Source organism: Rhinoderma darwinii, chromosome 5 (genome assembly GCF_050947455.1).
Source record: "Rhinoderma darwinii isolate aRhiDar2 chromosome 5, aRhiDar2.hap1, whole genome shotgun sequence".
In the NCBI taxonomy this organism is placed as follows: Eukaryota; Metazoa; Chordata; class Amphibia; order Anura; family Rhinodermatidae; genus Rhinoderma; species Rhinoderma darwinii.
The window spans coordinates 162,530,755-162,558,617 of record NC_134691.1 but is presented as its reverse complement, the minus strand read 5'-3'; the positions used below and the strand labels follow the sequence as shown (position 1 = coordinate 162,558,617).

General features: G+C 42.2%; 1 protein-coding gene across 1 annotated transcript in view; it reads left to right on the top strand.

The window, feature by feature from the left end:
* The first annotated feature begins 22,615 nt into the window (after window positions 1-22,615).
* The window catches only part of SERPINB5 (serpin family B member 5), a 43,664-nt gene continuing 38,416 nt past the window's right edge, over window positions 22,616-27,863 (top strand). Inside the window, exons 1-2 of the mRNA XM_075828481.1 lie at window positions 22,616-22,786; window positions 27,009-27,146. Of these exons, the coding sequence (XP_075684596.1) occupies window positions 22,619-22,786; window positions 27,009-27,146 (306 nt within the window). The 5' untranslated portion in view covers window positions 22,616-22,618. The remainder of the gene's footprint in view (window positions 22,787-27,008; window positions 27,147-27,863) is intronic.

Here is a 27,863-nt window from a genome sequence, read left to right as displayed (position 1 = left end):
ACGGGGGGAACTTGTTAATGATCTCAAGGCAGCTGGGACCACAGTCACCAAGAAAACCATTGGTAACACATTATGCCGTAATGGATTAAAATCCTGCAGTGCCCGCAAGGTCCCCCTGCTCAAGAAGGCACATGTACAGGCCCGTCTGAAGTTTGCAAATGAACATCTGGATGATTCTGAGAGTGATTGGGAGAAGGTGCTGTGGTCAGATGAGACTAAAATTGAGCTCTTTGGCATTAACTCAACTCGCCGTGTTTGGAGGAAGAGAAATGCTGCCTATGACCCAAAGAACACCGTCCCCATTGTCAAGCATGGAGGTGGAAACATGTTTTGGGGGTGTTTCTCTGCTAAGGGCACAGGATTACTTCACTGCATCAATGGGAGAATGGATGGAGCCATGTACCGTCAAATCCTGAATGACAACCTCCTTCCCTCCACCAGGACATTAAAAATGGCTCGTGGCTGGGTCTTCCAGCACGACAATGACCCGAAACATACAGCCAAGGCAACAAAGGAGTGGCTCAAAAAGAAGCACATTAAGGTCATGGAGTGGCCTAGCCAGTCTCCAGCACTTAATCCCATCGAAAACTTATGGAGGGAGCTGAAGATCCGAGTTGCCAAGCGACAGCCTCGAAATCTTAATGATTTACAGATGGTCTGCAAAGAGGAGTGGGCCAAAATTCCATCTAACATGTGTGCAAACCTCATCATCAACTACAAAAAACGTCTGACTGCTGTGTTTGCCAACAAGGGTTTTGCCACCAAGTATTAAGTCTTGTTTGCCAAAGGGATTAAATTCTTATTTCTCTGTGCACAATGCAAATAAATATATATATAATTTTGACAATGTTATTTTTTTTTTTTTTTTTTATATAATCTATCTCTCACTGGTAAAATTAACCTAGCCTAAAAATTCTAGACTGTTCATGTCTTTGACAGTGGGCAAACTTACAAAATCAGCAAGGGATCAAATACTTATTTCCTTCACTGTATCTATCTCAAAACACCTGTTGGGGGAAAAACGAATCTGTCATGATCAATTCTGATCATCTTTTTAAGCCATTGAAGTTAAAGGAGTTCCATACTAATGTAAACATATGAATAAAGTGTTGCCATATCAAGTGCGAACACTTTGTAATATATTGTATTAATGGGTATAACATGTAATGGGGAGCAGGGAGCTGTCAGGGAAGCTGCAGGTCTGTCCTTGTGCTGCCACATAGACGAGCTGGTATCCATAGAACTCAGTGGAGTTCACAAGGACAGACCACTCTGGCAGCACCCCCACTCCACTGTACATTGTAATGCAGTATTAGCGCTTGATGTGCTGACCTTTGTGACAGATATTTACATTAGTACTGAACCCCTTTAATAATAACTGATTGAAAACCTGACCACAACTGATCTAAACAGATTTCATTTTGTACATCGCTTGTTTACCCTCTCACCAAATAACCTCAATAATTAAAAATTGCTTGAAAGAATGAAGAGAACGAAAAATGTTAATTATTGTATAATGCAGAACCGTGTGCATGCAGCCTGTTTGGAAGCACACAATAGTCTTTGTGGCTTCCTAATTCTAAACTTTGGAGGTACTCTCCCCGGATAGCATATCTCCGCAATACGGATCGAATAAGTAATCCAATAGAAAAAATCCATCAAGGGTTTGATGGATCTGTAATACTGTATTGAGTGTGAGCCGTAAGGCCTAATTCACACGAACGCTGTTAAACGTCCGTAGGACGGCCGTTGAAACCGTGGCCGTCCCACGGACCTATGTAATTCAATGTGGCCGTTCACACAGCCGTTGTTTCAACGGACCGTGTGAAGGGTCTGTGGGAAAATAGGACATGACCTATCTTTTCACGCATACCTCCATAGACTCTCAACTATGGTGGATGCGAGACATCCCGTCCCGCAGCGCAGAACACGGATGCATCTCAGACGTGAAAAACTGCTCGTGGGAATCCATTGCGTCCGGCCAGTTGTTTTTAGCCTGAGCCGGAATCCACTGATGAAATGTTGTGCACTTTGTGCATCTGTCCGGCAACCATAGCCAGCCTATAGCCGGAAAGGAAAACGCTGACATCCGGTATTTAAACGAATGTCACTGTTCCTGTAGAAAATCATGGGATTAGTTCAGCCATTATTCCTTGTTTCTGTACCATGTCGGAGGGAAACTTCACCATATATATATATATTAACCCCTTCCCACTTTGGCCACTTTTAACCTTCCTGACAGAGCCTCATTTTTCAAATCTGACATGTTTCACTTTATGTGGTAATAACTTCGGAATGCTTTCACCTATCCAAGCGATTCTGAGATTGTTTTCTCGTGACACATTTGCTCGATACATTCAGTATTTAATTGTGAAAAACACCAACATTTTGTGAAAAATTAGCATTTTTCTAAATTTAAATGTGTCTGCTTGTAAGACAGGCAGTTATACCACACAAAATTGTTGCTAATTAACATCACCCATATGTCTACTTTCGGCTTCGTTTTTTGAATATAGTTTTATTTTTCTAGGACGTTACAAGGCTTAGAACTTTAGCAGCAATTTCTCATATTTTCAATAAAATTTCCAAAGGCTATTTTTACAGGGGGCAGTACAGGTGTGAAGTGGCTTTGAGGGCTTTATATATTAGAAACCCCAAATAAGTCACCCCATTTTAAAAACTTCACCCCTCAAAGTATTCAAAACAGCATTTAGAAAGTTTCTTAACCCTTTAGACATTTCACAGGAATTAAAGCAAAGTAGAGGTGAAATTTACAAATTTCCTTTTTTTCTTCAGAAATTCATTTTTAATAAATTTTTTTTTTTTGTAACACAGAAGGTTTTACCAGAGAAATGCAACTCAATATTTATTGCCCAGAGTCTGCAGTTTTTACAAATATCCCACATGTGGCCCTAGTGTGCTAATGGACTTAAGCACCGGCCTCCGAAGCAAAGGAGAACCTACTGAGTCTTGGGGCATTCTTTTTATTAGAATATATTTTAGGCACCATGTCAGGTTTGAAAGGCTCTTGCAGTGCCAAAACAGTGGAAATCCCCCAAAAGTAACCCCATTTGGGAAACTAGACCCCTCAAGGAAATTATCTAGGGGTATAGTGATCATTTTGACCCCACAGGTTTTATTGCAGAAATTATTGGAAGTAGGCTGTGAAAATTAAAATCTACATTCTTTCAAAGAAAATGTAGGCTTAGCTAATTTTTTCTCATCCACAAGGACTAAAGGAGAAAAAGCACCGCCACATTTGTAAAGCAATTTCTCCCGATTTAAAACAATACCCCACATGTGGTCCTGAATGTCTGTTTGGGCTTTGAAGGGAAAGAGCGCCATTTGGCTTTTGGAGCTCAAATTTAGCAGTAATGTTTTGCGGAAGCCATGTTGCATTTGCAAAGCCCCGGAAGGGATAAAACAGTGGAAACCTCCCACAAGGGACCCCATTTTGGAAACTACACCCCTCAAGGTATTCACCTAGGGGTGTAGTGAGCATTTTGCCCCCACAGATGTTTCATAGATCTTATTAGGATTGGGCAGTGAAAAAAAAAAAAAAATCTTCAATAAGACGTAGCTTTAGCTCAAATTTTTTTCATTTTCTCAATAAATAAAGGAAAAAAAAGAACCACAACGTTTGTAAAGGAATTTCTCCTGAGTATGGCAATACTCCATATGTGGTCACAAATTGCTGTTTGGGCACACGGTAGGGCTCAGAACGGAAGGAGCGCCATTTGGCTTTTGGAGTGCAGATTTTGCTGGATTGGTTTCTGGGCACTATGTTGCAGTTGCAAAGCCCCTATGGGATCAAATCAGTGGAAACCCCCACAAGTGACCCCATTTTGGAAACTACACCCCTCACGGTATTCACCTGGGGGTGTAGCAAGCATTTTAACACCTCAGGTGTTTTGCAGAAATTAGTGTGCACTCGATGTTGCAAAGTGAAAATTTTATTTTTTCCATAGATATGTCAATATGTGGTGCTCAGCTTGTGCCACCATAACTAGACAATTCTCTAATTATTATGCTGTGTTTCCCGGTTTTAGAAACACCCTACATGTGGCCCTAATCTTTTGCCTGGACTATCGACAGGGCTCAGGAGTGAGAGAGTACCATGCGAAATTGAGGCCTAATTTCACAACTTACACAGTATTGGTTCACAATTGCAAAGGCTCTGATCAGTGGCGTAACTACTGCCGTAGCAGCCGTAGCGGCTGCTACGGGGCCTGCGGCATGAGGGGGCCCGTGTCGCCCGCCGGCACGGGCCCCCACCATGGCCAGAGGCTCCGCTAGCAGCCGCTATGGCTACTACAGCGCGATGCCACTGAACACGACTACAGCAGAGCAGGGAGGTATCTCCCCGCTCTGCCATTAAACAAAAGACTTGTATCCCCTATCCACAGGATAGGGGATACATGTGTGATCGCTGGCATTGATAGGGAGAACGGGGGACTGAAAGTCCCCTGAAGTTCTCCATCACAAACCTCGGACTTCCGGGGTCTGTGTCGGCAGCTCCATAGAAATGAATGGAGCGCCGGTCGCGCTTTTGCACATGCGTGACAAGCGCTCCTTTCATTTTTATTGAGCTGCGCAGACGTCGGAAGTCAGAGGTTAGTCATGGAGAACTTCGGGGGACTTTCGGTCCCCCGTTCTCCTTATCGCTGCCAGCGATCACACATGTATCCTCTATCCTGTGGATAGGGGATAAATGTCTTTTGTAGGACACACTGTAGGTCGCATTTTTTTGGGAGGGGGGACGCTGTATGGCAGTCCCCACAGGGGGGGGCTGTATGGCGGTCCCCACAGGGGGGGGCTGTATGGCGGTCCCCACAGGGGGGGCTGTATGGCGTTCCCTACAGGGGGGGGCTGTATGGCGTTCCCTACAGGGGGGGCTGTATGGCGTTCCCTACAGGGGGGGCTGTATGGCGTTCTCTACAGGGGGGGCTGTATGGCGTTCTCTACAGGGGGGGATGTATGGCGTTCTCTACAGAGGGGGGCTGTATGGCATTCTCTACAGTGGGGGCTGTATGGCGTTCTCTACAGAGGGGGCTGTAAGGAGTTATCTACAGAGGGGGCTGTATGGCGTTATCTACAGGGGGATGTATGGCATTATCTACAGGGGGATGTATGGCGTTATCTACAGAGGGAGCTGTATGGCGTTCTCTACAGGGGGGCTGTATGGAGTTCTCTACAGAGGGGGCTGTATGGCGTTATCTACAGGGGGGGCTGTATGGCATTCTCTACAGGGGGGCTGTATGGCGTTCGCCCCATACAGCCCCCTCTGTAGATAATGCCATACAGCCCCCCCCTGTAGAGAACGCCATACAGCCCCCCTGTGGAGAACGCCATACAGCCCCCTCTGTAGATAACGCCATACAGCCCCCTCTGTAGATAACGCCATACAGCCCCCCTGTAGATAACGCCATACAGCCCCCCTGTAGATAACGCCATACAGCCCCCTCTGTAGATAACGCCATATAGCCCCCACTGTAGATATCGCCATACAGCCCCCACTGTAGATAACGCCATACAGCCCCCCTGTAGATAACGCCATACAGCCCCCACTGTAGATAACGCCATACAGCCCCCACTGTAGATAACGCCATACAGCCCCCACTATAGATAACACCATACAGCCCCCACTGTAGATAACGCCATACAGCCCCCCCTGTAGATAACTCCATACAGCCCCCTTTGTAGATAACGCCATACAGCCCCCTTTGAAGATAACGCCTTACAGGGGAGGGCTGTATGGCCTTCTCTACAGTGGGGGCTGTATGGCGTTCTCTACAGAGGGGGCTGTAAGGAGTTATCTACAGAGGGGGCTGTATGGCGTTATCTACAGGGGGATGTATGGCATTATCTACAGGGGGATGTATGGCGTTATCTACAGAGGGAGCTGTATGGCGTTCTCTACAGGGGGGCTGTATGGAGTTCTCTACAGAGGGGGCTGTATGGCGTTATCTACAGGGGGGGCTGTATGGCGTTATCTACAGGGGGATGTATGGCGTTATCTACAGAGGGGGCTGTATGGCGTTATCTACAAGGGGGGTTGTGTGACACCCAAGGGAGGGGGGGCCCCAGTCAAAAGTTTGCTATGGGGCTCAGTCTTTCCTAGTTACGCCCCTGGCTCTGATGTGAAATAATAAAAGAAACCGCTGAGAAGTGACCCCATTTTGGAAATTACACCCCTCAAGGCATTTGTTAAGGGGTGTAGTGAGCATTTTCACCCCACAGGTCTATTCCATAAATGATTGTGCTGCGGATGGTACAAAGTAAAAATTTAAATTTTTCCCTAGATGTGATATTTCAGTGAGAAATATGTCGTGCCAACTTATGCCACTGGAGAGAGACACCCCAAAAATTGTTAAAAGGGTTCTCCCAGGTATGGCGATGCCGTATATGTGGAAGTAAACAGCTGTTTGGGTACGCTGTAGGACTCAGAAGGGAAATAGCGCCATTTAGCTCTTGGAGCGTGGATTTTGCTTGGTAGTAGTATTGTTTGGAGTTTTACTGGTGTTTCAGTTTATAATGTGGGACATATGTAAGCTGGGCAGAGTACATCAGGGGCATATTCAGGTGGTATAATAATGGGGTAAACAATAAAATAATCCATAGATGTGTGTTACGCTGTGAAGCAATCCTTTCTTCACAGGCCAGTGTCGCACAGATAAATGGTGTCCTTACTTCTCGCTCATTTGGTCCACACTTCCCAGCAAAATTCCTCAAACTTCAAAGGTGCGAAGTGTTTTCCTGGTATAATACGGACGCCCTCGCTTCCAGCAGATGTGTTTGGGCCCTCCCCTTCCTGGTTCCCTAATTTTAGGGCCTTGATAATTCGCCTCTTGAAATAGAAGAAATGTTCCCCTCGGGCCGGCACAACTGCATATTTTTCTTTCCTGACATATTGGAGCCTCAATTAATTTTATTTTTTCAAAGATGTAGTGGTATGAGGGCTGTTTTTTTGCGGGACGAGCTGTAGTTATTATTGGTACCATTTTGGGGTACATGCGACTTTTTGATCACTTTGATCGTTTTGTTTTTCGGAGGCAAGGTAATAAAGAAAACAGCAATTCTGCCATGATTTTTTTTATACAGCGTTCACCATGCGTTATAAATTACATGTTACTTTCATTCTGCAGGTCAGTACGATTCCGGCGATACCTAACTTTTTAATTTTTTCGTCGACGGAGCTGTATGAGGGCTTGTTTTTGCAAGACGAGCTATAGTTTTTATAGGCACCATTTTTGGATACATGCGACTTTTTGATCACTTTTTATTTCAATTTTTGTAAGACAAAGTGACCCAAAAAAAAGCAATTCTGGCATTACTTTTTAGTTTTTTTATGGCGTTTACTGCGCGGTCGTTACGGACGCGGCGATACCAAATATGTATGGTTTATTTTTTTTACAATTAATAAATTACTTGATAAGGGAAAAAGGGCGATCGTGTTTTTTGTTATTACTTGAAACTTTCATTTTTTACAACTTTTATTTTTACTTTTTTTACACTTTACTTTAGTCCCACTAGAGGACTCGAAGATCCAACTGTTTGATTGATGTTCTAATACATTGCACTACCTATGTAGTTATTCACTGACAGCAAGCCGATCTGGCTGCGGTCGGGGCCTAATCGGCTTCTGTAATGGCAGACAGGAGGCCATTGTTAGGCCTCCTGTTGCCATAGTAGCAGTCACCAGCCTTGCCATCGCATGGCAGGCTGCCGATTTGCTACAAACCCCTTTGATGCAGCAATCGCATTGGATCGCTACATCGAAGTGATTAATGGCAGGAATCGGAGCTAGCTCCAGTCCCTGCCGCTACATCGGGGTGTCCGCTGTAACATACAGCGGACACCCACTGCTGATGACGCCGGCTCAGATTCTGAGCCGGAAGCTGAGCCGGCGTCATCTTGCCGATGGTACCGGAAGCCTTTTAGGCCCCGCCGAAATAGGAGGCTTCCGTTGCTGGCAGACCAGGAGGTAAGTATTAGGCCTCCGATCGCCTTTGCAGCCACCGGCAACCGATCATATTGCTAGTGGCTAAAAACTCCTCAAATGCTGCGATCTCTATTGAATGCAGCATCTGAGGGTTTAATCGGCCGGATCGGATGCTAGCTCCGGTCCTGGCCGATACCGCAGGGTGTCAGCTGTAACATACAGCTGCCACCCGGCGGTGATGGTGCGGCCTCAGCTCCCGCACTATCACCACGACGTAATGTTACTGCGCTTTGCTGGAAGCCCTTCTCGATTGCGCCGTGTATATATACGGCGGATGTCGGGAAGGGGTTAAGACTGGAAAAACATGTATTTTATCAGGCATAATTGATAAAATAACTACGTAATCTAAATGTCTTTAGTTTTAAATATCAGGATATTAAAATATTTAATCTATTCTTTTCTTGCTTCTAAACATGATGTAGGGCAACTCCTAGGCGTGTACGTTGCTTCAGCTCTCGCTACATATACTACACAAAGCCGATAAGTGTTGCCTTCCAATGAATTACAGATCTGAAAAACGACATTATAGGCTGGGTTGTATTTGCTGTAGTTAATTATGATTTAAGAACCCAACCTGTGTTATCATAAATACTTATAACCATGCAGTAAAAATATCTGATGTATAAAGTGATACTAACAGATTTACATTGTCTCCCACTCCAGAGACTATCAATTACTGTAGAGAGCTCAATGGGGCAGATTTATTAATACTAATGCTAGTACTCTACCATTAAAATGCCAAAATTTGGCCTGCAATTGTACAATTACAGATACAGTTCTAGAAAAAGTACCTGGAACTGTTCGGCCCTTGCAAGTACTGCAGTAGCAGTGAAAGCCAATATATTTCAAATGTACATATTAAAAGTTATATCTTAATTTACCTATATCCATTCCACTTTCTTTCAGTGAATTGTTTTTGACGCAGTGAAGGTGTATTTATCCACTACTCAGTGATTGAGGAAGAAAGCAGAATCATTACCTCACCTCAAAAAAATATGCGCCATAAGCTGTTTTTGATGTACAAAAACATGGACCTTTCCATAGAAACCGTACTAGAAATCCTCCTATCACTAAAAAACCGATGCGTTTTTTAAGTTGAGGTAATGGTTCCATGTTCTTCCTTATCGCTACTGCTCTATTTTCAAGAGCTGAATAGCAACAAAAATAGTGTCTGCAGTGTAAAATAAAATCCGTTTAGAACTACTTGACTGTGATTTGTTAGTCAGTATAGCAGATGCAAGGATAGCTCTCCAATGTACCTCAAATCTCAGGTTTTGGGCATCTAAAAGTACTATTTTGGGGAGAGTTTTATGTGCCAACCTGCTGCTCATGCAATTGGCTAAAAGATCTAGCCAGAATGGCAATGATTGACCAGTGATAATCAAAGCATCTCATTTGTGGCAAGTAAAGCTAATCAGTGGGCACCGTATTACTGATGTGCATGCATTGATTGGCTGTATTGTGGCGCCTCTCTGTAGTACAGTACAGTGCTACATGTCCTCTACTGCTATCTACCTGTGCTACATTACTGTACTAGAAGTGGATCATCACCTTCGTGCTGTACTTTTTTTTCTAAAGCTTTTGCTTTATCTGTATTCGTTATGTGCTTATATTTCTTTCATGTGAATTTATTTTTACTTTTGGTTGACTTTTTGTGGGCTTCGATTAATTTCGATTAATTTTAAAGTCGATTTAATTTTTTGTTTCAAATTCAAATGATTGTCCGGGAACAAGTTAATATTGTAACTTGAGGGAGTGTATATGTGTATATATATATATATATATATATATATATATATATATATATATATATATATATATACACATATACACTGCTCAAAAAAAATTAAGGGACAACTTGAATCTTTCGTTCATTGAGATCCGTTGTATGATTTAGATGGAAAATCTTTACTGATATGAATTGTGTAATTCCATGAAAACAAAATGACGTATAAACGGTCAATCGAAACCAAAATCATTAGCCAATTGAGGATTAGATTTCAAATTACCTTGGAAGTTAAACAAAAAACTGAAATTACAGGCGGAACCAATTTGCATGAATTTTATTACAACTCAGTGTCACTCAGTACTGTGAACCTCTGATTCATAATGTTCCATAGGTTCTCAATTGGATTCAGGTCTCGGGATCCATAAACTGCTTACACACTCGAGCCACATGAGGCCGGCCATTTTCCTGCACCAGGAGGAAACCAGAGCTCTCTGCACCAGCAGATCTCACAATGGCTCTGAGCAGTTAGGGTACCATTGGCTATCACGTTAAGGTTTGTGCGACCCTTCAATGATATTCCCCCGTCCAGACCATCAGTGACCCATTGCCAAACTGGTCATGCCGGATAGTGTTGCAGCAGAAGAACATTTACCACTGCGTCTCCAGGCTCTTTCATGTCTGTTGTAACAGTCCATGTACTGGTATCTGCTCAATTCTCTTGAAAATGTGTTGGTAGGCACAGCAAACATTCCTGTGACAGATTGTATGAATGAGACATCCTGGAGGAGGTGGACTACCCGTGCAACCTGAATGGGCTGCAGGTATCGCCTAATTCTACCATAGGTGACAAGGACACTAGCACATTGCAAAACTAGAACAGAATCGGTCAGAAAGGATAAAGATAGGGGACTTGCCCGTGGCCACCATTCCCGTTTTGGGGGTTGTCTTGCTGATGCCTCTCCATTGATTTATAATCGTTTGTGCTTCCTAACTGGAGATTGATATCCCTGAATTTTAATTGACTTAGGAGAACACTTCAGCATCACAATATATCCCTAATTCTTATTAACGATTAATATATATATATATATATATATATATATATATATATATATATATATATATATATATATATATATATATATATATATATATATATATATATATATATATATATAAAATTTGCTTACTTATTTCAAAGTTAAGAGCATTCAACTTTTAATTTAAAAAAAAACAGTCGTGTATGTTTATAGGGATTTCTTGCTTGGAGAAACATTGACACACCCGACCACTCCCTTACAGGAGCGTAGATTACTATGTCCCAGCATGCTGACATGATCTCTTTTTCATGCTGACTAAGTATTAGAATGTCTTGACTGAAAGAAATGTGCAGATTATTTCTTCAAAATTATTAAAGTATTCTGAAAAAAATATATTTCTAATTCTACTTTTACACTGTGATCGAAAATAACAGTAATTTCATTGGTTGGTATGGACAAAACAATCGCTTTCTTTGTGCTCGTATTGATTGACTATATATTTTTATAACAATCGTTCAACAACATTGGTGAAGGGGGAATTGCTCCCCAAAAATATTTCATGGCCTACTGTTGCTGAATTTAGAGGACTCGGCTAATGGCCTAAATGACTATACCTGTAAAGCGTGTACAAAGAATAACACAAGAAGTTTGTTTCATATTTTACCGCTCTCCTGAACTACATATGGGCGGAACATTTAAGAAAAACCTCGAGCACAGAGATTCCCAACCTTATTACCATGTGGGAACACCTGAGCAATCTTCCCACTCCCTGGAGCCATTCCTCCATAAGAAGCTTGGTGTAGGGGGATGTAAAATATTCTAGAATTCTTGCCCAGCATTCTGGTCCATGATGGGTTTGCCTAGTACCGGTAAGCAGGATGAAATCAGTCTTTCCCTACAGTAAAAGTGCCAGGTCTTCCTGCTGCAGTCTTCTAGGGAACCCCACGCTAGGATCTAGAAAATCCTAGTTGGAAAATACTGTTTTAGTAGATTCTAATTTTATTTTTTTTAGTAATTTTCCATGATAATGATTTATGCGTCACCATTCGCTGAGATTAAGTAGCATTAAACTGCATACCACGCATTAGGTATTCTTAGAATAGATAGCGCTATCAACATAAGGTTCTATGGCCCTACCGATACATATCCCGCGCCCGTTCTTTCAATGCCTGCTGTCCCTTGTGCACAAATTCATATGGGCAGGGAAACCGGCGCGTATCGCCCGATCCTTGTTTTTTCGTGTAAAGAGGGAGGGAGGCATTGGTCTACTGGACTTTGTCTCCTACCATCACGCCTCCCACTTGGCACGAATTCTAGACTGGTTCCGACACAGCGGGATAAAAGAATGGGTATCTATGGAACAGGCTTTTATGACAATCCCCTTACAGGTGCTACCTTGGTTGGGTAGACATGTTCCCCTGGTCGCACGGACACACCCGACAATAGGTCCCACCCTTGCAGTCGCGGCACGGGTGTTTCCTCGGGCGGCCCCCTCCCCGCTATTTCCGATCTTGGGCAATCCTGCTTTCCAACCGGGACTGGATAGTGGCCCATTTCAATTATGGTTGAGGGCGGGTAAGGGACAGGCAGTACATTTTCTGCAGGATGGGAGGTGGATGTCGAGCACTCAACTACGGTCTTTGTCGGACCCGGTCCCTTTCTCGGCGTGGCAAGTTACCCAGTTGCGACATTTCCTGGCGTCATTAGAACATCCTGGGGCGCAATTACGAGACTGCACCTCGTTTGAACTCCTATGTACAGGTACGGGCCCGATCCGTCACTCGTCCAGACTCTATACGCTCTTGATCTCACCCTCCAATTTGCCTCCACCCCCTTAGCTGCTTAGCTGGGAGAGGGACTTCGGTGAGACATTCACCCCTGAACAAAAGGACCGCCTGTTCACCATGACGCATAAGTCCTCTATGGCCAGTAGATTTCAGGAGGCAGGGTTCAAGATTCTGTCCGGTTGGTATAGGGTGCCTTCCAGATTGCATGCAATGATCCCGGCGGCCTCGCCATTATGCTGGAGATGTGGTGACCATGTGGGTACAATCATGCATATTTTCTGGGACTGCCCACTCCTGACTGGGTTCTGGTCCGAGGTGTGGCGCGTTTCCTCAAAATTTACGGATTTCCCCCTCCCGCGATCCCCGGGCCTCTTCCTGCTCCATTTGTGTGAGGTCCCCCTGTCTTCGTATAGACGCTCGGTAGTTCGCCACCTGGTGAACGCGGCTAGGGTGTGTGTTCCTGCACTGTGTAGACAGTCCTGTCCCCCGTCAGTGGGCATGTGGTTCGGCAAGATTCAGGAGATCATGAGAATGGAGGACCTCACGGCATCAATGAAGGGGACCCATGCCTCCTTCCTAAAAACATGGCGTGAATGGATCCGATTTCAAACAACTGCGGAATATAAGACCATCATGGCCTCGTGAATTCACACCTAGATCTGGTGTGTCAGGTCAGCACCCCCCTCACCTCCCCATTTTTCCTCTCCGTTTTTCCTCTCCCTCTTACTGTCTCTGCTTTTCTTTCCTCCTCTTACTGTTCTCATGCTCGCTTCTGGAATATCATGCACGGCTGCAGGTTCAGGGTGCATATCGGAGATTCCTTAAATATTTGTTTCCAGCGACATGGTACTTTCAGGTGACCCCATACACTTATGTGATGCTGATAGCTGACCTGTGGCCTGTTGAATGTTTTGCACTGCCATTTTCGAACTGTGTTGTGTATACTTTGAATGCTTTGTGATCCAAAATAACAAAATGAAAATAAAAGAATTTATTAAAAAAACATAAGGTTGTATAACTACACGCTTTAAGATGCATCTAGGAGACCATGAAAGTAAAGTGAATTTTGTGTATTTGAATACACATGTCACAGGGTTAGTAATTTTATCGGAACACCTGCTATATGGTTCTTTAAACTTAGGTTATGTTTACACGGCTTATTTTCAGCCGTTTGTCGGGTCGTAAAACGCCACGAAAAGTGGCTGAAAATACGGGGGTTGAACGCCTCCAAACATCTGGCCATTGATTTCAATGGGAAAAACGCCCTGTGGGAACGAAACACCGTTTTTTTACGCAGCCGTCCGTAAAAAGAAGTGCATGTCACTTCTTGAGATGTTTTTTGAGCCATTTTTCATTGGGTCAATAGAAAAACAGCTCCAAAAACGGCCGTAAAAAACACATCAATAGTGGCTGAAAATAAGAGGCTGCTTTCCCTTGAAAACAGCTCCGTATTTTACAGCCGTTTTACGTTTGCTGTGTGAACTTACCCTAAGGGTATGTGCACATGATAACTGCATTTACGTCTGAAATTACGGAGCTGTTTTCAGGAGAAAACAGCTCCTGAATTTCAGACGTAATTGCATGTACTGGCGTTTTTCGCCGCGTCTTTTATGGACGTCATTTGGAGCTGTTCTTAATTGAAGTCAATGAAAAATTGCTCCAATTACGTCCCAAGAAGTGTCCGGCACTTCTTTGACGAGGCTGTTATTTTACGCGCCGTCTTTTGACAGCGACGCATAAAATTACAGGTCGTCGGCACAGTACATCGGCAAACCCATTGAAATGAATGGGCAGATGTTTGCCGACGTATTGGAGCCGTGTTTTCAGGCTTAATTCGAGGCGTAAAACGCCTTCATTACGCCTGAAAATAGGTTTTGTGAACCCAGCCTTAAGTAGCACTATATACTGCTCGTGATAAGCTAACAGGCCTAATGCACAGATCCCTGTCTGTCATTGTTGAGCAATCTATTAAAATATCGTTGTGACAGCGTTTGTCTATGCCTGGAAAACGTAATGAATCATTAGATCTAAAAGGTTGTGATAATGAAATCTAGGTAATATTTATCGTGGTACAGTTATTGATTTAGTACAGTTGTTCATAAAGTGAAAATCATGGTTTATGTTGTTACAATGGCACCTGTCAAGGGGTGGGATATATTTTGGCAGCAAGTAAACAGTCAGCTCTTGAAGTTCATGTGTTGGAAACTTTCTGCTTTTGGAGATGCATGCAAAAAGGGCCTACAATGGGCATGTGCGGATCAGAACTGGACCATGGAGCAATGGAGGTAGGTGGCCTGGTCTAATCATATGTTTTTTTTTTTACATTATGTCGACAGCCGGGCGCATGTGTGTCACATACCTGGGGAAGAGGTGGCACCAGGATTCGCTATGGGTAGAAGGCAAGCCAGCGGAGGCAGTATGGCATTCATGTGGACATTGTTGCAAACACATACCACCTACCTTAACATTCTTGCAGACCAAATATACTTCTTCATGGCCACTGGCATAAGGGTTTACCATATGATGACAATAGGGGTCATGCCCACCTTTTAACACCATATTGTTTTTAAAAAAGGAGTTCTATGGATCAACAGTATGCAGTAACCTCCTGAGCTCCCTCTCGTGGAAGTTGCAGGGAGCCAGAATGTTATTTTTTAAATCTATGCCTATGCAGGGGATTTGGAGCTCTGACCGCTATAAAGATATATTAAGATATTAATCGGTAAAGAATTCTTAACCTATGTAGATAAAAACAAAACAAAACAATGTAAGATATAAAACAAACCGGTATTCAAGGGTGTATATTCTCTGTTTTTCATTCCAGGTCAATGGACCAGAATATCATTAACAAGAGATTGTAAAATGCAGGGGTGCTAGATTGTGGTCACCAACTGCACTTTTTATTTATTGTATTCTGGCTTCAAACCTACAGTAATATATTTTTGGGAGATTATGTGGAAACTCTGTACAGGTAACCAAGTTGTATTGCTAACTTTCTGCAGGAAAGTTACGATTATGTCAATTTAATGCCGATACTGTACAAAATGATTTGAAACACTGAATTAGTCCATGTCTTCTTGTCAGCGCTGGATCTCATGTTTCAAGAATAAGTACAATTTTGAATACATTTGTATTGCTCCAATTCATCTAAAGTAATAAATAATGCAACTTTGTGTAAAACTATTGTACTATTTTGCATCAATAGCTCCTATGCATACACTGTGGCTTCATGGTAAGGCCTTATTCACAAGACAGTGAAAAACGGCCGTGTGATGGCCGTCCTTTTAACGGCCTTCACATGGCCGTTTTCAGAGCAATGATATTCTATGGGTGCATTCACACGGCCGTTTTTTTAACGGCCCATGAATAATGGCCCTCAAAAAATAGGACATGTCCTATTTTTGGGCCGTTTTAACGGCCTGATTGCCCCCATAGAAGTCAATGGATCCGTTTTTAACGGCTGTCAATACATGTAACAACCGTTAAAAACGGATCTGTTACATGGGGATTGGCAAGGGAACTACTAGTTCTCTTGCTGGCTATCGTTGGCATACTCACTGTTGCAGCGCTTCTTCAGGTGTGGTCAATCGTCTTCACGGGTTTGAAGGCGCCTCGATGACGTCATTACGCCGTCGAACTGCCTTGCCAGATCCCGTGCAGACGAGTGACCACACCTGAAGAAGACGAGAGACGGCGCTGCACCCGTGAGTATTTATGGCATTGTTGTATTAAGTATGTAGGCAATCATATGCAGGGAGGTGTGTGGCATCAATTACAGGGGTGTCTGTGTCGCATATACAGGGGGTCAGTGTGGCATGATCTACAGTGGGCTGTGTGGCATCATATATAGGGGGTCTGTGTCACATATACAGGGGGTCAGTGTGGCATCAACTACAGGAGGTCTGTGTGGAATGATCTAAAGGAGGCTGTGTGGCATCAACTAAAGGGGGTCTGTGTGGCATGATCTAAGGGAGGCTGTGTGGCATCAACTACAGGGGGTCTGTGTGGCATGATCTAAGGGAGGCTATGTGGCATCAACTAAAGGGGGTCTGTGTGACATGATCTAAGGGAGGCTGTGTGGCATCAACTTCAGGGGGTCTGTGTGGCATGATCTAAGGGAGGCTGTGTGGCATGATCTAAGGGAGGCTGTGTGGCATGATCGAAGGGAAGCTGTCTGGCATGATCTAAGGGAGGCTGTGTGGCATGATCTACTTGGAGGCTGTGTGGCATCATATACAGTGAGGTGGGTGGCATTATCTACAGGGAGACTGTGTGGCATCATATACAGTGAGGTGTGTGGCATCATATACAGGGAGGTTTGTGGCATCATATACAGGGGGCTGTGTGACATCATATACAGGGGGACTGTAAATAGTGTCTAGGTGAACATGTGACCTTCCTTTGGGTGTTTTCAGGGGGTTGGGACAAAAAAAACCTGACCAATGAAATTCATCAGTTTTTTTAACGCCCATGAAAAACTGATGTAAAATGGATGTCAAACGGCCATTAAAAACAGACAGACGGACTGGAAATGGATGAAAATTTGGAGACAAACTCATGCAAAATGACCATGAAAAACTGACAGTTGATCAGTTTTTAATGGACATTTTTTTTCACTGTCGTGTGAATAAGGCCTTACTCCACTCCCTATGCCACCTCTTTTTGCTACCTATAGACAGTAGAAGAGGGGGTAGATGAAAGTGAGTAACACATAACCACAAGGTCAGACTACACACAGGGTTTGTTAGTAGTCTGTAACCATACAGACACATATATCTGCATTAAAGCTGCATAACTACCCCATGACCAGCCCTTATCTATACTCAGTCATTTGTACCCAAAATAAAATCTTACATAATGTCTTTCATTATAATGGTGACATTATTCTGCTAATTGTGAATACTGTTTTTTACTTTTCATGAATTATTTACACAAAGATAGTCAATGAATGCTTGCAGAATGCTGGATTTCACAAGACCGTCAGACAGCAGTACACTTGCAGGAGCATGTTTCTCTTTGCAGCCCTACAGTCTTATTAAGACACTGCCCTAGTCTATTGTGTATATGCTGCCAATACTTAGCATTTTTGCTGGGTAGGAAGAGAACTGACTCATGCATGCCTCCGCTCATGTTAGTGGGTGTGTTCCCTGTGCTCGGGTACAATTAGGAACTATTTCAGCACTTCAGGGCAGCAGCAGAACTACAAGGCTCTTTCTTTTAAACGTCTGTTTCTGGAGAACTTTCTCAACTGGATTAAATCAGGTAGGCTTTCTATAAAAAACACACACACACACACACACACACACACACACACACACACACACACACACACACACACACACACACACACACACACACACACATATATATATATATGTATGTGTGTGTGTATATATATATATATATATATATATATATATATAGAATAATGGCACAAAAAAAGAGAGCTGCACTCCAGTGGGCATATCATAATGCTTGAAAATGACTATGGGAGGGTCAAAAACTTCACCTTTTTACTGTGGGTGAATACATTTTAATTTTTATATTATGCCCACTAGAGTGGCACTCTCTTTTTTTGTGACATTATTCTCTGAGTCCACGCTTGGAGGTGAATGGAGCACCCACATTTTGGATCTAGAATCCTGTTCACAGTGCCGCCCCCTTGAATACGTGTGTGTGTGTATATATAATATATTTATATATGACATATATGCAATATAACAAGCAAATGAAATGCAAAATAAATGAACGGTTGAATTAGATGTTTTTTTACAAATGCCATAGACTTTCCTATTAAACACTTCCTATAAAGCACTCACCATGCTTCTATGTAACATGTAATACTCATATCTATACGTGTAATTGTGTTTTATACTATTTGCGAAATATGAGCCAATTATATCGACTTTTAATGTCTGCAAACAACTAGTTTGAATAAATCAATAAGCAAAAGCTACAGGGAGGATCCCCAATAAAAATCTATCCTGCTGTTATTTTAGTTTTGCACATGTTTATTATGTATCTCTAGTGCTGAGTTTTAGGGAATTCGGAAGGGGAGAATGGTGTTCACCTCTCAGACTGATGCAAATGTTGGTGAAACATCTGTGTGCCTCCTAAAGTCAATTAAACGTTTTATTTCATACTTAGCCAAAATGAGAAAATTATGTACAACAGGTTAGGGAGGAGAAATTGGGTCAAATACTGTAGAGTCAGCGATAAAAACTGAGGACAAGTACTTGCTGCTGAATGATGATATTATGATATCAAGAGCTTATTAACATTTTGTGTGACACTGATCAGAGAACAGGCTTATCATATAAGAGACCTGTAATGCAGTTATCGAAAAGTAATAAAAGGCTATGTAAACCTTTGATAGGGAATTTTGTTAATAAACAGGTCAGTCAGTGTGATTGATGTAACTTTATAATTAGTTCTTATTCAAAAGTCGTATTAATTTTTGTGGTACAGCTGCTCTGTATTCTCTATACAGAGCAGCTGTATCATGTGCTAAATCCTGTTCAGTGAAAACTGGTCCTGCATGTCTCTGACATGCAGCATCCTCCCTCAATCTATCACATCTAAGTTCATAACTTAGGCCTCGTTCACATCTGCGTTGGGACTCCGTTCATGGGTTCCATAAGAGATTTCCGTTAGGGGAACCCATGAACGGAATCCAAACTGAAGCAAATGAAAGCCATAGGTTTCTGTTTGCATCACCATTGATATCAATGGTGACGGATCCGGTGCAAAGGGTTTCCGTTTTTCACCGTTGTTTAAGGGTTCCATCATTTTGACGAAATCAATACCATAGTCGACTGCGCTATTCATTCCTTAAACAACGGTGACAAACGGAGACAATTTGCAACGGATCCTTCACCATTGAAATCAATGGTGATGCAAACGGAAAACCTATGGTTTCAGTTCATGGGTTCCCCTGATGGAAAGCTCAGACGGAACTCATGAACGGAGTCCCGACGCAGATGTGAACGAAGCCTTAATTTGCTCTGTGCATAGATACTAAAGATCTCATCTTTGCTTGTAAGGGTATGTGCACACGCTAGCTAACTTTTACGTCTGAAAAGACAGACTGTTTTCAGTAAATCGCTCTTCATTGACTTCAATGAAGAATGGCTCAAATTACGTTGCAAAGAAGTGTCCTGCACTTCTTTGCCGAGGCAGTCAATTTACGCGTCGTCGTTTGACAGCTGTTAAACGACGACGCGTAAATGACAGGTCGTCTGCACAGTACGTCGGCAAACCCATACAAATGAATGGGCAGATGTTTGCCGACGTATTGTAGCCCTATTTTCAGACGTAAAACGAGGCATAATACGCCTCGTTTACGTCTGAAAATAGGTCGTGTGAATCCAGCCTAATAGGAAACAGCACAATCTTTTTTCCTATTAAACACTAGAAGCAGTCACTCTTGAGTGGGAGCTCTTTACAGGACTGCATTCTCTGCACAAAGGAAGATTGAGGAGAAGCTTTGCTCTCCTCTACAAGGTAGTGCAAATGAATGGAGGTGAACTGGTAATGAAATAAATAAACCAAAACGCAATGCTTTTTCAGAGGGCTCAGCGGGGATGGTGTGGTCGCGAATAATGCCAGAAATACAACACATGACCACTGAGCCTTCTGATTGGCTGCAAGGGTCACATGCTATGTGCAAGTAAACAACTACCAGGTGTGCCGCCGAAGCCTCAGTGCTGGGTTACCGGGGGCAAGGATAGGTAGGCATTGCTTTTTTTGGCTTATTTGTTTCATATCCAGCCGCTACTAAAAACAAATTCACATCCCCAATAACCCCTTTAATAGCGTGTGGCAGGAAGCTCATGTCACATGTAATTATCAAGTTCCGGCCTCTAGGGTCCGTCAGAACGATCAGGGAGTGAGTGGCTGATGGCTAGAAGGGTATGTTCACACGCAGTGTTTTCAGACATTTTTCGGGGCGTAAACGCCTCAAAAAAACACATGAGAAAACGGAAGCTGAACTGTGTTTTCTTCAGTCGGGGCATTTTTTTTACGTGGCCGTTTGTAGAAACGGCACGTAAAAAAATGCCCTGTAAAAACAAGTGCATGTCGCTTCTTAAGCCGTTGTGTCAATATAAAATCAGCTCCAAAAAAAAGTTTGATGCTTTAAAAACGGCTGAAAATCAGAGGCTGCTTTCCCTTGAATACAGCTCCGTATCTTACAGCCGTTTTTACTGTACTTTAGCGTGTGAACATACCCTTACACGTGGCTGCTGAGGGAACTGTTTTTTAAACTATATATAACAGGAGAGAAAAATTGTAGGGTAGTTCAAGCAGCGCGTCCTTCATGTGAGGAGGGGTTTGCACCCCGTGGAGCTGCATAGGTTGAGCACACCCTAAGGTCAGCCCTCCCAAGGACTACATCTGCATGGAGTTTGTAGGTTTTCCTCATGTTTGTGTGGATACTCTGGTTTCCTCCTACACTTTGGAAATCTACAGATAGGTTAATTAAAAAAAATGTACTTTAAATTTAAAATTTCAGTAGTTTTATGCAAATGTTGACTATGTAATAGTGGTTCATTAAGCAGCACCAAAAAGTGGTGTCAGGGGACATATTGCTTGATTTATGCTCAATAGCTTCAGGGAAAGTTGAATTACTCATATGGGTGTGCCACATTTACAAAGAAAACCTACAGAATGTATCCTACATTTCAGAAGTTAAATAAAAGATGTCTCTCACATGCATACATTCACATACATACTTGTACGCATAAAACAAAACGACTGGATGTGATATAGAACAATTTTTTTTCCTTTTAGAAATATTGCTAATGTGCTGCAATTGACCCCTTTTAGACACTTTTAATATACCTCCACCTTTTATCTGAAAGGGGTATTCCCATCTGAGACATTAACGGCATATCTACAGGACATAAATAAGTCATAAATGTCTCATCGGTGACCCCTATTTTACCAGGTGAGGTGACTGGGATTGGCCGTATCAGGCTGCAAACAGAAGGTTACTTCCATATACTTGAATGCAGAGAGCCCCGCACAATGTCTGCCAACTCTCCATACAGTCTGCCGCCTGCCTGTTGAAACAAACCATTCTCTTGACCATAAATGTGTCAGATAGGAATACCCTTTTAATCCATAACTCCAAACATTGTAAACTCTTGTGGGTAAAATGTTGCATTGCAATAAAAGCAGGGGCAGATTTTTGAAAAACGTCGAAGAACGCGCAATACTTCGGTGCATTTTGAAACAATATCTAGAAAAGAGGGCATGGCTTGGTGAGTAAGGAGGTGTGGCTTAAAATATGGCAAAGTGCTCCAAAAGAAAAGAAATCCAACCAAGAGTTGGTATGAGGAAGAGAAAAGTGAGTGTCTAGCACGATGCGCCAAATTTATCGTACAGCGTATGCCACTGTGATTAATTTGGCACATCTTGAGGTCTGAGTTTATGCTGTGTTTACATCAGCCGTTGGTTTCCGTTCATGGGTTCCGTTGCAGCTTTGTGTCGGAAGAACCCATGAATGGAAAGCCAAATGTAAACCAGAGCTTCCTTTTGCATTACCATTGATTTCAATAGTAGAGCTTCCGTTGCAAATGGTTTCCGCTTGTCTCCGCTCTGTAAGGCTTCCGATTATTTTTTTCGCGGAAAAAATAGCGTAGTTGACCACGCTATTGTTTCCAGGTACAAAAACTGAAACCTTACAAAACGGAGACAAACAACAGAAGTCAATGGTAATGCAAACGGAAACTTTGGTTTCCGTTTGGCTTTCTGTTCATGGGTTCCTCTGACGGAAAGGTCTAACAGAACCCATAAACAGAAACCGACGCTGATGTGAACAGGCCCTAAATCTTAGACAGCATTAGTAAATCTTCCCCATTATTTATATTATTTTAATGTTAACATAAGAATAAAGTAGTGTTGCGCTGTATATGCCATCCCTAGGTATAGGCTAGGTCAGTCATTTCTTTGTCTTTTTCACTGGTATTGTGTTGTTGTTGTTGTTGTTGTTGTTAGATTAATATAAAATACTACATGGTAAATAATTTTTATTATGGTCTATTTTGTGTTTCAGATAATGGATGCTTTTCGTCCGGCAAACACAGTCTTGGCCATAGACACACTCAAAATCTTAAACGAAAAGAACAAGACAGAGAATGTCATCTTCTCGCCAATATGTATATCATCCACATTAGCTTTAGCTTTTAAAGCAGCCAAAGGAAATACTGCAACTGAAATGGAAAAGGTAGGTGAACCATTAATTTTTATAATCAGACATACATGCAAGATATTTGCAATAGTTCACTTTGGTAATGGCGGGATTTAATATAGACATCAATAACTCATCATAAGGCTTTATTCAGACGAACGGAAAAACGTCCGTGCAACGCACGGACCTATATTAGTCTATGGGGCCGTGCAGAAATGTCCGTGATTTTTACTCAGCGTGAGTCCGCTGAAAAAAAGTCACGACATGTCCGTTCTTTGGGCGTTTTGCGCGAATCACGCACCCATTGAAGTCAATGGGTGCGTGAAAACCACGCATGTCGCACGGAAGCACTTCCGTGGGACAAGCGTGATTCGCGCAACAGCTGTCGAAAGGGTGAATGAAAACAGAAAAGCACCACATGCTTTTCTGTTTACAAACATCCAAATGGAGTGTCATAATGATGGCGGCTGCGCGAAAAGCACGCAGCCGCGCATCATATGCTGCTGCCACACGGAGCTGTTAAGTGGTTTTTGCGCACGCAAAACGCCGTGTTTTTGAGTGCGAAAAACGCCACGCTCGTGTGAGTGAGGCCTGAGTGGTTTTGGAGACACAAAAAAGCAGGGTATCTCCCTTATGTGTTACCTTACTACCTGGTCTCTTGCGCACCCTCTGTCTGCAGCAATCTCTCATCTACTTGTATATCTTCTGATTCAACATGACAGGCAGAGATTTCACTGGTCACAAATCAAATCAATTGTTCAGTTTCACAATTACCAAGTGTTGGCAACATTTTTTACTAGACTTGAATTGATTTGAGGTATGGTATTATTAGTCGACCTCAGCGGTAGGATAAACTTTTTTTAAGTATCCGTTCTTGGCCTACAAAATGTACTCTTGCCACAGTAAATTATTCCTTATATATATATATATCCATGCATACACACATACACACAGACATTTGACCATGTGGTCCACAAATAAATATTTTCTCTAGGTGCAGCCAATATCCTATATTGTACATTTTGCAATCTTTTCCACACCTTAACAATGCTCCTAAAACTATAGGCCATATCTCCAAAACGATACCTATTAATTTTTATACTGTATTGTATAGTGCTGTACAGTGCTCTGATGAATAGTGCAACACAGTACTCATAGGTGTAGTGCCAAACAATACCCATATGAAACAGGTTACACAGTTGACATACAGTATAATAGTGCCATATAGTGCCCATTGCAATAGTGCCACACAAATAGTACCCATAGGAATTGTACTACACAATGCCACTGGAATAGTACCATAGAGTATCCATAAATAGTGCCTACAGAAATAGTGTCATAAAGTGCACACAGGAATAGGACCATATAGTGCCCCCAGTAATAGTGCCAACCACACAATGCCCCAGTTGGTTACCTGTCCCAGTTTTCATGCAGGGTCCTGGCCTCTTCCGGCCTATGGCCTACCTTAGGTGGAGGCTATAAAGACATTATATGTGTGGGCTTACAGCAGTAGACTTAGGCTATAAATAGAGGGCCTACGCAATATTATTACGCCAGCCTGCATCAGGAGATATAGGCCACATTTAGAGGACTTATACAGGCTTTCAGTCCATGCAGTGAATGCTGGAGCAAGGAACCAAGCCAAGGGGCAAAGCTAACAATTGGTTCTGTAATCAGGTTGTTATTTTAACAACCAGACTGGGAGAATGGTGAGATCGAACCCTTGGTCTAGCTAGTTTAATGCACGGTGCAGTCCCAGACAATTCACAGCCTGCTCACTACTAAAGAGATGTCCTATGATAGTTGGCCATATGAGTATTTAGCAACCAATACATGAGCCTAGAGTATTTCTAATCCTTTTGAGATTTCTTGTGTATCTAAACATCGATCTCCACTTCTTTTTTTGTTGTCTTCCCCAACTCAATGGATAACGCTTGATCACGGCTGATTGTATTGTTTATGCAACAAGACATATTATCATTATCGCCATCACATCTCCCTGTGTAAAGAGGGAGATGTGCTGCTGACATGATAGGAACGTATGGGAACGACTAATCGTAGTAACAATCATTCGTCCCCATACATTACTGACCATTGCTATTTGTGAAAGGAGCAAACAAGTGCTGATCAACGGTGATCGACGATCGTTTTTACGGTCCATATCGGGCTGTGTAAGAGGACCTGTACACTATTAATCTTTACATAATACCAGATCTCTTTAATGAGGAGATATTGATTATAAAAGGGTGGCAATGACAAACAAAATTAGTTGTGGTAGGTGTTTGAATAAACAGATACATCTGTAGTAGGCAATAAAAGCTTGGCAATAAGAGTCTGTACATATAGAAAACTTTCTAATATAGTTATTGTTTACATATTTTTCCTCTGCCCCCCTGACATGGAAATTCCATGGCCCTGTGTTATGACTAGGCTACAATAAAGGTTTGTATATATACGATATAAGGTTTGTTTCTTGTACCACCTCTTGTTTGGCTTAGTTTACGTCAGTTTTACCCCAAATACACTCCACAAACCTTTGTCAAGCTTGACATAAAAAGGGTCTAAAATAGTTAAAAATCTTACGCACGAGATGTGAACCAGAGTTCTGGCTCAATTTGAATAGTAAATCGGCCCCAATGAGTTGATTATACGTCTAAATAATACAGTCCAACGGTGACTGAATAATACTAACATATAGTGAGTAAATACCACCATACACAGACATGTAAATTCTCTCAGTCTTACCCGGAGTCTCTCTATTTTTAGCCTCCCTTACTTAGTCCCCAGTGATATATAGTTTTCACCCAGTTTCTGGGGAGGAAGGCTAAAAATGGGGCCCAGGTACAGGAAAAAAATAATTAAAATTGGCCTGTAAACCCTGCCTGCTCTTGTTCTGGCCGCCGCTACTGCAGTAGGTCCTGACGCTGGAGATGACCAAAAATCGGGAGCAAGGAGGGTAAGTATATAGTCTGATCTGGGGTCTGAATATATTTATGGGGGTCTAATCTAGGGCCTAAATATATTTTGGTTGTTCTGGCCTAGGATCTGAATATATTTAGGAGGTCTGGTCTTGTGTTTAAATATATTTAGGAGGTCTGGTCTGGGACCTAAAACTTATTTAGGGGTCTGCTCAAAATGTATGATATTATTATAAAAGGTCTGAATATATTTAGACACACCCTTTTATATAGGCCACACCCCTGAAAAAGGTTACTCCAATTTTCACTGTGATATTGATAATGTTGATATGTCTGCATACAGTGATCAGATAATACTGCCATACAGTGACTAAGTAATACCTCTGTTCAGTGACTAAATAATTCCATCACACAGTGACAAGATTATATCTGTGTGGATGTGCTGCATGGGCCTCTTCAGCTCCTCTCTAATGCACCTTCGCCCACAGCATTTCTCTCCCCCTCTTTGATAACACAAACTCCCACTTTCTGCAAACACACACATGCACACACATAACTGTAGTGCCCTATGTGAGACACAGTGTTCCTAGAACGACCGCTACATTGCCCTTTATATAATACCTTACTGGGTGCCCCCATAAAAATAGCTTTCTTGGTGCCTGCCACGTACACTTATAAGCTACCCCCATATGCAGTGCCCATTTTTTAGTACCTTCTACCATACAGAACCAGACAGAAAACCCTTAATACTCGCCTCTTACTATTTCCACGATGTCTAGGAGGAAGTGACACATTTAAGTGCCCAATTGTCAGTTCCTCCCACTTAAGGAATCCTACGGCTGAGCCATTTGTGAAATCAAACCAGCAACATCTTCTGTTCAATAATTTCTGCATCTTGAGGACACAAATACAACGAACAGTGGTGGTCTACAGTCCAAGGACACCGGACAGCAGACCTGGGGCATGGCATATCAGCTTCTATTCCATCACAAATATATCAGTTTTACTCAACTTAATTAGCATTTGTATTTAAAAAGGGCATCCTGTGGCGCCACCCAGCTGGTGAAATCCTACCTATATGATCCTTGTTTCTCCAGATTAGAAGGCACCAAGGGATCATTAGTCACTTAGAGACATAAGAATGGTGGATTCGGGTAAAATTAGAGGCATTGCTGTTTCCAACTTTAGCTGCAGTAATGTACACAATGGTCTATTCATGCAGTGTTGGTACTTTGTATAAAATATGGTTTATCTTTAGATAAGTAAATTAACATATGTAACTGAGGCATTTATTACATTAACAATTTCAGAATAATTTTATTATTTATTTTCGTATATAGGTTCTTCACTTTGAAAATGTCAAAGATTATGACTTTGGATTTCAAACTCTGACTTCAGACATTAGTAGAATGAGTGCTGCCTCATCCTTGAAAATGGTCAAACGTCTTTATGTGGACAGTAGTTGCAACTGCACTAAAGTGAGTATATGGGTTTTGGTGAAAGTCTTTTATTTACAAGATTTATAATTTAACCCCTTCCCCCTGCTTGCATTCTGGGCCCTAATGGCCAAGCCATTTTTTATATTTTTCCAGTGTCAAATTCGAAGAGCTGTAACTTTTTTATTTTTGCGTCGACATAGCTGTATAAGGTCTTGTTTTAGTTGTAAAAGTTGTAATTTTTAATAGCACCATTTTCGGGTACATATAATTTATTAATTAACTTTTATTAACCTTTTTTTTGGGGGGGCGGGGGGGGGAGGAGAAAACCTGAAATTTCACCACACTTTTTTTGCGCCCTAAATCGACGTCGTTTACCATGTGGTATAAATAACACAATAATTTTATTCAGCGGGTTGTTACGATTGCAACGATACAAAATTTGAATACATTTTGTATGTTTTACTACTTACACAATAAAAACACTTGTTTTTCAAAATTATTTGTTCTTGCGTCTCCATATTTGAAGAGCCATAACTATTTTATTGTTCCGCCGATGCTGTTGTATGAGGGCTTTTTTTTGCGGGACGACTTGTAGTTTTTATTGGTACCATTTGAGAGTAGATGCGACTTTTTGATCACTTTTTATCCAATTTTTTTAAAGTCAGGATTAACAGGAAACAGCAATTTTTCCATTGTTTTTTATTTTCTTTTTTACGGCGTTCACCGTGCGGGTTAAATAATGTAATAGCTTTATAG